This window comes from Prunus persica, chromosome G2, assembly GCF_000346465.2.
Source record: "Prunus persica cultivar Lovell chromosome G2, Prunus_persica_NCBIv2, whole genome shotgun sequence".
NCBI classification, from domain to species: Eukaryota; Viridiplantae; Streptophyta; class Magnoliopsida; order Rosales; family Rosaceae; genus Prunus; species Prunus persica.
In genome coordinates this window covers 24,936,079-24,947,333 of record NC_034010.1, presented here as the reverse complement: position 1 = coordinate 24,947,333, position 11,255 = coordinate 24,936,079, and the positions used below count along the sequence as shown (strand labels likewise).

The 11,255-nt window shown below is 37.1% G+C and overlaps 3 protein-coding genes across 6 annotated transcripts; 1 reads left to right on the top strand and 2 right to left on the bottom strand.

Annotated features, from left to right (window-relative positions):
* On the bottom strand, nt 164-4,274 carry LOC109947697 (probable serine/threonine-protein kinase PBL7). Of its 2 annotated transcripts, none has more exons than XM_020558511.1 (5): nt 4,123-4,274; nt 2,970-3,157; nt 2,129-2,318; nt 1,297-1,688; nt 164-847 (listed from the first exon to the last, which is right to left on the bottom strand). In XM_020558511.1, the coding sequence occupies exons 1-5, from the start codon at nt 4,214-4,216 to the stop codon at nt 584-586; spliced, it is 1,128 nt and encodes a 375-aa protein (XP_020414100.1). In that variant the 5' UTR covers nt 4,217-4,274; the 3' UTR covers nt 164-583. The 2 variants fall into 2 exon arrangements, with proteins under 2 accessions (XP_020414100.1, XP_020414101.1); XM_020558512.1 differs by lacking the exon at nt 164-847 and adding an exon at nt 856-1,105.
* Nucleotides 5,226-7,243, bottom strand: LOC18785651 (CST complex subunit TEN1). 3 transcript variants are annotated; one of them, XM_020558514.1, is made up of 4 exons: nt 6,931-7,243; nt 6,639-6,812; nt 5,763-5,916; nt 5,226-5,641 (listed from the first exon to the last, which is right to left on the bottom strand). In XM_020558514.1, the coding sequence occupies exons 2-4, from the start codon at nt 6,740-6,742 to the stop codon at nt 5,522-5,524; spliced, it is 378 nt and encodes a 125-aa protein (XP_020414103.1). In that variant the 5' UTR covers nt 6,743-6,812; nt 6,931-7,243; the 3' UTR covers nt 5,226-5,521. The 3 variants fall into 3 exon arrangements, with proteins under 3 accessions (XP_020414103.1, XP_020414104.1, XP_020414105.1); XM_020558515.1 differs by having other exon boundaries at nt 6,639-6,806; XM_020558516.1 differs by lacking the exon at nt 6,931-7,243 and adding an exon at nt 6,068-6,205 and having other exon boundaries at nt 6,639-6,727.
* On the top strand, nt 8,151-10,481 carry LOC18784814 (elongator complex protein 6). The gene is made up of 5 exons (XM_020558513.1): nt 8,151-8,486; nt 8,689-8,758; nt 9,008-9,213; nt 9,312-9,458; nt 10,124-10,481. Exons 1-5 carry the CDS (start codon nt 8,271-8,273, stop codon nt 10,232-10,234), a joined length of 750 nt encoding a protein of 249 aa, XP_020414102.1. The 5' UTR covers nt 8,151-8,270; the 3' UTR covers nt 10,235-10,481.

Here is an 11,255-nt window from a genome sequence, read left to right as displayed (position 1 = left end):
CATTTTCACTAATTTTGAGCAGGGGTAAAATTGGCATAAAACAATGGTGCAGTGAGCAGTTAGGCACATACCACACAATTTTCTAAAGACTTTGCAACTCAAGCTTTAAGATGAATGTTATGACCAAAAAAAAGCTCTAAGATGGGTGATTTGTGAGCCTCTGTTGGCAAAGGACAAGGCGATTCATTCACCAAATCAGTAAAATTCCTATAAAATAATTTGGATAAATTTCTGTGACTATGGGATACCAGTTTCTATATAGATACAAAACCCCATTGCTCAATTGTACATAAAAAGAATCTTGTATAAGGTGACAGAAGGAAAAGGGTGGAGGAAAGAAAAACAGGAAGGGGGAGCGCCACCACAGCACCTGCTACCGGAGTGAGCAAAATTCGATAAGCAGGCACCATTTCATGTACAGCCAACAAAGCATACCACTAAGCTCCAACCAATTGACTTCTGAATCACAAATAAAACCCCAATTTGGAAGTAAATAAAAAAGCCTCAAGCAGGGCCACAGCTAGGTTCTCATCACAACCTTCCTATCTCGGAACTGTATCAAATAAGTCTTCCCTTATGAACTTCACAGTTCCCTTCTAGGTCTAGGAGTGGATGAGCTTGTGCGAGAGCTCTGTACTGACCGCGTTTCAGGATCATATTTTTGGGAAGCAAGGTAAGTAAGGGCTGTGACAACATCAGCTATGAGAGGTCGCATATTAGGCTGCTCCTGGACACACATTGCAGCAACGGCAAGAGCTTGATACATTCCCCTCACCGGATACTGACCTTGGAGCAGTGGATCAGCAATCTGCCAAAATTTCCTCCGATCCTTAAACAAGGGGCGGGCCTGCAACAAAGAGTGAATGAGCAGAAATTCGCAAGACTGCCATTTAGCAAGAAAGAGCTTGTTCTTCCCATTGTTGCTTTCACCCGTAAAATAGTACAGCTGTTACTTGTTAGGGTAACTCATAAGGAAATTCGTTTGAGTGTTGCCAATAGATTAGTTTTAGTACACACCGTCTAGTAGGTCAATATTGCATATACCATATTTCAAATAGAGAAAATCAAAACTCATAGCACAGTTGCATAACATTCGAAACTCAAACTGTTACCAAAACAGAAAGTAGGTATATAATTAGAAGGGTCTCCAATATAAGAACATGACAGAATACTGATAATCTAAGAAGGTGACAGAATACGTTGAAAGCATATATAAAGAAGAAACAAAACTTTACTCCTGAAAATGATTTTAGAAACAAAAATATTAAAGCAGAGCAGAAGGCATAACTCTCTTACCCATGCAACCAAATTGTGTTCCCCAGCAGCCCTCGAATTGTCAATTGCCTTTCTTCCGGTAATGATTTCCAAAAGAACAACCCCAAAGCTGTATACATCTGATTTCAATGTGAGCTGACCAGTCATTGCATATTCAGGCGCACAATATCCATAGGTTCCCATCACCCTAGTGGAAACATGAGTGTTGTCTCCTACAGGACCTAACTTTGCCAAGCCAAAATCAGATAGCTTAGGATAGTAGCCTTCACCAAGTAAAATGTTTGAGCATTTAAGATCACGATAAATAACAGGGGGGTTAGCTTTGTCGTGCAAATACTCCAAGCCCTTTGCCGCACCAGCAGCTATTTTCATTCTTGTATTCCAGTCAAGTTGTTTTCTGTCTGGTGGTAGATCTGGCATATATCAGCATGTGAGATCAAGAAGGTGATTAACAACATTACTGATACCAAATAGAAGACAAATAAAAATGGTGCTCAAGCCCCATACTCTAAGTCCGCTGACACATTTAATATTCCACAACATGGCTAGCTGGTTAGCTTGCAAGATTTCTATACCTTAAGAAGAGCATGATTAAATGACTTTGGATCATTTCCAGAATTATCTTATACAGTAATTTTTTTTTTTCCTATTTTTCATACAGTTAATTTAAATAGTTCTATAATTGTCAAATCCTACTGATTTCTATAGCTTTGAATCTTTACTATTGCAAGACCCAATTATTGTATGTGTACATCAATTTATCACCAAGTACAAAGAGAGAGACCTCAAGACAAAAATAATGAACTTTGGGCAAAGAAATAATTGAATCTAGTGCTGTTACTGCTGTATATACCATGTAGATGATCTTCCAAAGATCCCAATGGCATGTACTCGTATACCAAAAGCCTCTGATCACCATCAGCACAATAGCCTATTAAGTTAACAAGATTGGGATGGTGAAGTAGGCTTAACATTAATACTTCAACAAGGAATTCCCTGTTCCCTTGAAGCCCATTGGAATCAAGTTGCTTTATGGCCACTACCTACACAAAAGGGAACAAGGTTCAGCTCTTACCAAAAGCTTAGCATATAAAGAAAAAGATATCATAACACAAAGAAACAACAACAAAAGGACTTTTAAGACTCACGGTAAAAATCTCAATGAAAGTAGATAGAATCCCACAGCAAACAAAACCAACCCACCAACATATTGCACTAACTAAACAAAGATTATTAATGTGTATATCCATGTTATCTGCACTGACTGAAAGCGAACTGGAGCCTCTTAAATTGGAGAACGTCCAGATTTAGGCTTGCCACAAACACTTAACCTTTTCAGTTTTACATAAGACCATAGTTTTTAACCAAAAAAATATGACTTCAAATTCAGTTATCTTTTGCCACATTCTACTTACTCAAAGCACGCAACAAACTTAATATGGAAGATACAGCATATATATTGAATAGATATTTTAGAAAAGGATCTAAATACAGATATATACTGAACCCCAAAAATGTAATTCATTTTAATTTTAAAACAAAAATTTACAATGCCAGCGAGAAATCTTAAAATTCAGGTGAGATTGTTAAACCACCAATTGGACATGGGAAATGAGAGGCATAAAAAAGTTTTAAAAAGGAAAAAAAGGTACTATAACTTTTCATACAGTTGATGGTCAAAGCTTGTAAAGAACCTTATTAGTACTCTCCAAGCGCCCTTTATATACTTGACCGAAACCTCCTTCTCCCAAAATACAATCTGCTCTAAAATTCTTTGTTGCAGCTGCCAATTCACGAAATGTAAATGTATGTGCTGCAATGTGATCAGACCCTCCATCCTTAGAGTCCTTTACAGACAGTGCTGAATTTGCCTTCAGTTGTTCTACGTGAAAGAACAAAAGGAAAAAGTAAATAAAACAATACAAAAACAGTATACTGTGCAATAAAATCCAAAAGAAACAGGGATTACATTATAATCCAAAAAAGTCATACGAACATCATTGAGAGTTTTGAAAGAGAACGAGATTCACAAAAGACAAAACATGTAGCAGCAAGAATTTAAGCTTAAGATATTTCCAATGATACAAAACGGGCAATCATCATCATAAACATTATCCACGTACTTCCATCAACAGCATTCAACTCAAAATAGCAAAACACCACAGAAACTTGTTCTAAAGCAATGCATGCCTATCAATCAAAACTGATGAAGAAGTAGAGTAGATTGGAACTCATAACCAGTGTTCAAAATTAAATTTTCCATAATCCAAATAAGTGGGTTTCAAGGAAATGAAACTAAGAGCAACTAAGGCAATAATTTATCATAATCTCTCTCTCTCTCTCTCTCTCTCTCTCTCTCTCTCTCTCTCAAACACACACACACGCACTTTATTAAATTCATTTTATTAAACGAAAGGGTCCCTAGCAGTAGAGCGCCTGTGCAGTAAAGAACAGAACTTGACAGTGAAAATAATTCATTACCCAAGTACTATGGCACAGGGCTCTATTCAAACGGGGAGAAACCACAACCAAAGCAAATCAAACTTAAAATTCCAAAAACCAATTGACAACAAACCCACATTAGCTTATACCAACAAATGCATATACCCAATAAGGGTGATAACAACCACATCCAAAAAATGACAATAAAAAAGGATCGCACATATTTAAGATTCAAGCTATTATAAAGACGGCATTCCTGCATTCATCTAAAGTAAATCGATGTGGTAAACAATGCATTCAATTGACTCATAAAGGTTAACTCTTTAAACGTGTCAATGATAAAAACTCTAGATTGAGAGTTTGGAAGTGTTTCAAAATATGTCCGGCAAATGTTCATGGAGATACCTGAAATTGATGGGATCTGATCTTCTGGCTTATTCTTCTGCTTCTTCTTCTTTGCATTTTTGCTTGATTTGCCAGAACACAGGAACCAACTCATGGCTTGTTCTTCTATCTCTTTACCTCAAATATTACTTGAGAGGCAGAGTTGGTTAAAATTTCACAGAGACGCTATTCATTCCACTATATAACTTTTCATTCATGAACCCTTTTTGCAAAGGTACCCTTTTGTCTTTGGAAAATTGCATGTCTTCCGACAGAGTAAAAAGTTTTCCATTTTTTCACTTTGACTCCAGTCACTTAACTCCAAAGTTGATTCCAACTAGGAAAATTATTTAAAGAAAAAAAGAAGGCATACACAACTAGAAATAATTATTTTATTTTTGAATTATCACTAATGAATTATATGGATGGTAATCACGTCTAATAAGCTAGAAATAGTGCTGGCCAAATAAATAAATAAAATTAGCTAGAAAAACTAATGACAGCTAATTACGGATGGTAAGCATATTTTTTTAATTAGGATTTTGGTACATCAAACCAATTATATTATATTTATATCAAAATTCATGTTGATTTATAAATTAAATTGTAAGGATGCAATGGGAATTAGATTAATTGTCAATTTCAGAAACATCCTTTTCGGCATGCCTTTAGCGGTCCATGATATGAGTGCTTAGTAAGAGCAAGTTTTGTCTAACCGCGTTTTTCCAAGTTTTAAATTCAAATAAATCGTAATTTGAAGTATGACTAAACAACCACAACCACACCCCGAGGGTAAAATTATCGTTGTCTTATTATTCGAATATTGCGCTATGAATAAAATTATAGAATCTTGGGCTACGTGTCCGTTGGAATTGGTTGGACCAATATGACAGTGTGACTATTTAGGTCGGCGGTGAGCCCAAGTATTACCTACTTTTTTCATCATCACTTTGACTCTGGAGGAGGAATGATTAAGAAACCAAAATAATATCTTTGAGCTTTCTTTTTGGTTATTACATTTATAAACGATATTGAGAGAGGGAGAATTAAATTCGTCTAATATAAGGGTAATTATTCATAATTATTTGAACTATAAACCCTTGCAAATTTCGATTTTGGACTTCTTAGCCAACGATTAGATATTTGATTTCCTCTTAACAAAATAGAGATCACAAATTCGTAAATGACAATTATCAAATAAAAGAATATTTAAAAAAAACTCATAAGCTTTTCGTCGGAAGGTCAAATCCATGAAAAATCTGAGGGCCCGACTAAATATATTCGTTTGGGTTCAATTATGAAGTGATCATTGGGCCATTCGCTTTGACCTTTTTGCCATTAGGATTTCAATTTGCACTGTTTGATGGGTTGGATGCTGAGGGTAATTTGGTCTTTAAATTGACTCTAAAATTACAATATTTTAAGTTGCTGGGTTCTTCAAATGATGAGCCTGAAATTGCCTCAACAATTGGAGAGACTGATAATAGAGATTGAGATCAATGCCATCAACATTCCTACCCACACGTGCCTGCAAGACTGCCTGAAAAAAGGGCAAGAACAATTGAGCTTATTGCTCTAATATAATTAACATAACATTCATGTGTTGGGATGAAGCCCAGCACTGAAAATCATCAGGTGGATGTAATTTGCCACTCACTTACCTCATTATCAGGTTGAATAAGCAGCTCGCCGATGAACTGGTAGATGGATCCGACTCGAAAGCTAAGCTCCCTGAGGTGTTGGCTGTTGATTTTTAAGCTGTCACTTCCATCAATAATTGTGGCAATGGCTGTCTCTACAGAATACTCTTGTAACCTGAAAAAAAAAAAAAACAAGAGATACTAATGACTAAGCTTCTTAATGATATTGGGGAATAAATATGAGAAATGCAATTAAATTCAATGAAGCGAAGCAATCATCCAGCCCTCTTGTGTAAGACAATCCACAATTATTTGAATCACTTGACCTATTCCCAATTATTGTTTGTAGTAGTGACATGTTTCCAAGCATTACACTCACTCCATCCACATCATGCTACCAATGTGCCTCAATGCTACCAACTGGAGATGCCACATTTGCCTCCAGAAGATCTTTTTGGCCAGTTCTGCATCCACTCCAACACTATTATACCATGATCATGATATTCTCAACGAACCAAAACTAGACTAGAATCGTTTCAAGAAATACTGTGACAGAACCCGAAACGAAATGCTGAAATTATCACATATCCAATGCCTGTATCAGCAATTCCACCTCTAGTTCATCTTTCTTTCTACAACTCGACTCCATCAGTTTATGATACCAACACTGTCACCAAGACCAACAAACCCAGCCTAAACTATAAACTACTTGTACCCTACTCAGCCAATCTACAAATATAGTTAAGAGAACCTTCCAAGTTAAAAACTATGAAAATGTAAGAATTGATTCAGGGAGGATATTTGTAACTGAAAAGTAAGTAGAAGAAGAAACACTGGATATTTTATATAATGCAATTGAATGAAACCACTAAAGCATTGAAAGGGCACAGATCTTACTTTCCAGTTACTCTCAACGAAGCCCCTTGCTTGAAATAAGAGGAAGATGGATGTAGGTCTTGCAATGAAACCAATGCCCCAGATTTTATTTCAGATGACGTCATCAGGTAAACTCTCTCGAGTCACGCCCTAAACCCTAGCATCCAAATCTCTCCTGGAATTTGAGGACTGCATCTGCATGCAATTAATTACCAAAAAGTACTAAAATGAATGTGTCTAGTGCAATCTCAGTCACACAGAGAGATTTATTACAATAAATTAGTGAGAAAGTGTTTTGAAACCCAGTAAGGACCTGCCATTTGAACTAGGCCTGGGCTCGCTCTGGTTTGGTTGAGCCTCCACCAAGCGTCGAACGCAAGGCCACGGTTTGTCAATTTCTGAGACCTCACGCCCGACCGAAGCTCTTGAAACCGATGTGGTCGGGGCGCCGATTTCTCGGTGTGGTTTGGTTCGGTGTTCGGCGAGACACTGACAGAGAGGAGAAGAAGATGAGGCGGCGAGGTGCGGCGGCGAGGCGTCGAGATTTTCCAGATCTGAGACAGAGAATGAGATGCAGAGAGGAAAAGAAGAAGATAGAGGAGAAGAAGGAAGTCAATCACGAAGAGGATAGAGGGAAGAAGAAGAAGGAGAAGGTAAGTCGGGAAAAGGAGAGAGAGTGAGAGAAGAAGAAGAAGAAGAAGTAGGGAGAAGCGACTGGAATAAAAAAATAAAAAAAGGCTTAATTACTTTTTACCCCTGGACGGATGGTTTCCCACTTTAGCACTTGGCGTTCACAAAACTGTTAAATGTGCTGACGTAATATAGGCATTTAGTAATTTAGCTATGATAAACTTTAAAATCCAAATTAAATAGAAATTGAAGAAAAAAAAAATTCAAATCTCTATGCGAACCTACTCTCCTCACCGCTCGTAACAAACCCCTCCTGCTCCTTAAAAATAAAAATAAAATCATCGGATATGTGGACATTATATATCAACAATTTAACAGAAAATTTAATAGAATTTTACAGTGATATTAATTTGATGTGTGAGGTGTAACATAAAGGACAAAAAAACATATAAAGGACCAAATGTGATAATTTAGCAAACCTCATGAACCATTTGTGATAAAAATTCTTAAAAAATATTAAAAAAAAATTAGACTAAACCAATCGGACTCCACTATCGATTTATATGCATATTTGATATGAGAGTATTGCAGTATCCTGTCCATTTTCCCACAAACATTTATTTGTGATATGCTGTTTCTGAATTGATTCATCTTAGTTGTTTTATCTCATGTCAAGATTGAATTAAAAAAACTCTCCAAGTTTATTGGATTAACTTGGATTAACTTGCCTTTGGTTTGCTTTCATGATAATGCTCCATAATTTATCTCCTAGAAAGGGTTTAGGGAGGACTGTATAGTGGGTCGAACAGTCAAAAATTGCCACCTCAGCAAAATGGATATTTTACTCAGTCGGCCCAACCGCATTATTTATTTATGTATAGAGGCGGGTGAAATAACGTCGCTGTTTGAGAAGCCAAAAACCGTTTAAATCAAATTAAAGAAACCGTTGAAATCACAAATTCACAAACCCTAAACCCTAAAGCTCAGTGCATTTTAGCTTGAAAGAAGAAGAAGAAGAGGAAAATGGAGCAAGGAACCTTATTGGACGAAGCTCTTGGGTCTCTCCATCTCAGTGGTCGCGTTGTTCTCCTCGAAGACTGCGTCGAGACCAGTGCCGCTTTCGTCCTGCACCACATTCTCAAGCGCTCTCTTTCTCAGCCTCCTCACTCCTCCAACGTCGTCGTTTTTGTTGCCTTCGCTCACCCCTTCTCTCACTACGATCGGATCCTTCGAAGACTGGTACTGCCTCTCTCTTCACAAAGAATTAGTCTTTTTTAAGTGATTTCCATAATTTTTTCTGTAGCTGCTAATATCCGTGTTAATTTACATTTCATTTTTGTTATGAATTATTATTAGTTCTCGTGGTTTCATGTTTACCAGATGAAATGTTCAGATAAGCATAAATGAAAATATCTGATATTTGGATGTGTTTTTGAAACAGGGTTGCAACTTAGTTGTGCAAAAGGACAATAACAGATTCTTTTTCTTTGACGTGCTTGTGGATTGCCCAGGTGAGAAAATCAGGTATAAGACTTGCTAGTATTGGCTATCAAAGTAGAAAAGCTAGATACTTGCTCAATATGCAATTGAATTTGTAACAATGTAGGAATCAGTGCAGGATTGATATTAAGTTATAAACCGTAGTTCCAGTTCGTTAAATCAATTTTTTTTTCTTTTAAAAGAAAAATGTAAGAATTGTTAGTATTGCTGGTTTTGTAATTTAGTTTCTTACAAGAAATCCTCCGTTTTTTCATCTTCAGATGGTGAAGAAGGAAAAAACAGTGATGGTGGACTTGTTGCTTTGTATGGGAAAATCCAAAAGACTATAAGTGCCTTACCTCAAGAGAACAAGAACTGTATCACTGTTATGATTGATGATATCTCTCTGATGGAGGTGGCTGCTAAGGGATCTACAAATCTTGTTTTAGACTTTCTTCATTACTGCCACACTTTAGTATCAGAATTTGTAAGACATCAGTGGCAACTGTCAGTCATTTTCTCCGGTTTTCATACCACACTCCTTTTTCTTCAGTTATTCATCTCGTGTACCTTTTCTTATTGCAGGGTTGTTCCTTAGTCATGCTCAATCATGACGATATATATTCAGACACGGTGAGGCCCTCCCTTATTTTACAGATGGAGTATCTAGCAGACATTCTGATACGAGCAGAACCACTAGCCACTGGTTTGGCATCAGATGTGCATGGGCAGGTATTTGCTGGAACACATTTTGTCACTTAACCAGATTGAATTTTCTGTAAATAGCTTCTCTAATATGGAAAAAGCAAGAGTCTATTTCCTTTCATTTGAACAGTCCCTATAGTGAGTTCACTGGTTTTCACCCATGTTTTTTTCATTTGATGCATCTCTTCACCAAGATAGATTGCTAGAAACTAGAAAGTATGTCTGTCAAATCATTCATGTATGGTCCCCTCTCGTCATTTGTGGTTACTTACTTTTTGAGTCTTGGTTGTTATGGAAATGAATAATCTGCTACTTAAAACTTTTAACATATGCAAATGCTCTGCTGATCCTCTGGTTGATATTTAGTTTTGTTTTTTTAAGTGTTATGCTCATACATATGATAGTAGCTTTGTGTCATGGTCCTTTTTCTGAATTTTCTTGTTCTCTTCTCTTTTACCCATCGTATCTTCTCCGCCGAGTCCACTAGATGACAATCCTGTGTTAGCAATTGAACTATTTCCATTAGTATTGCTTGCTGGCTTGCTGCTGGTGACCTGCCAATTATGCTTGTAGCAAGTGTACTTTTCCTGTCTAGTATTACTTCCCAAAAGTCTCATCTTAATGGTTTTGATATCCATACAGTTGAACGAGATTACGAAAGTTATGATCCTCATTGTTCTTGTTGGTTGCAGTTGACAGTCCTGAACAGTGGGAAGGAGAGATCAAGAAACAAGCTGTCTAATTTCCAATTCAAAGTAAAGGAAAACAGTGTCGAATATTTCTATCCTGGAAGCAGGACTTGAAGACCATTTATGCTTGAGGAATTTCAAATTGTGGGTGAACATAGCAATTGAGGCTCCCAAGTAATGAGGAAGAGTTTACCTGCTCACTAGGGTTCTGTACTATTGTGGAGACTCGTGTCCCTTCGTAATGATACTCGGAGATCCAACTACAAGAAGACAAGTAGTTTGATACAATATTGCTTTGTTATTTTGAAGGCTGTAACTCTAATTTTATAATGGAAATGCTTAGAATTTTCTTTTCTCATTTTGTTATTCTGCATCCTACTTGATTGGATATTTGCAAGCCAAATTCAGTGGCAGTGGCTACACGGGGAGGGGGGTTTCTCACACACACATCAAACTTGAGACCATTGGTCTGTAAGTCATGTCCTTTTTCACTGGGCTAGGCTTCGTTGTCATTTGGGCCAAATTTTATTTTGTTATGTTTTAAGTCAATCTAGTTTTGGATACGGGAGAATGACGAGCACCAGAACTCACTCAGAGTCACAGCTCACAAGCAGTTTTCAAACTCAAAAATAAAAAAATGACGTGAGATACACAATCACACTCAAATGGACTGCCTATTAGGATCACGTTGTTTGCTTGTAAGGCTTGCCTCACTGACGTACTAGACTAAGACCAGGGTAAGCTAAGTTAGGCCACCCAATCATATGGGCAGCCAGCCATCAAACCACATTTATTTCTTCTTCTTTTTCTTCTTCACTCCCATCTCAGAAATGGTAAGTGTTAATTAGGTCTTAACCCCCCTACCCTTTTCTTTCTTGTATACTTTGTTTCTCCCTTCAGAGTTCACATGGTTACAAATGGATTTTGCTTTTGCAGGCCAAGAAACCTGTGAAAACCACAATACGCATATAATCTCTCTCTCTCTCTCTCTCTCTCTCTCTCTCTCTCTCTCTCTCTCCCCCCACATACAGAATATATATCACCCTATCTCTATCTCTCTGTACTATATTGTTACCATCATTCAAATCTTCTGTGTTTGTTTTACATACATACAGATTGGGAGATGTTGTCATGG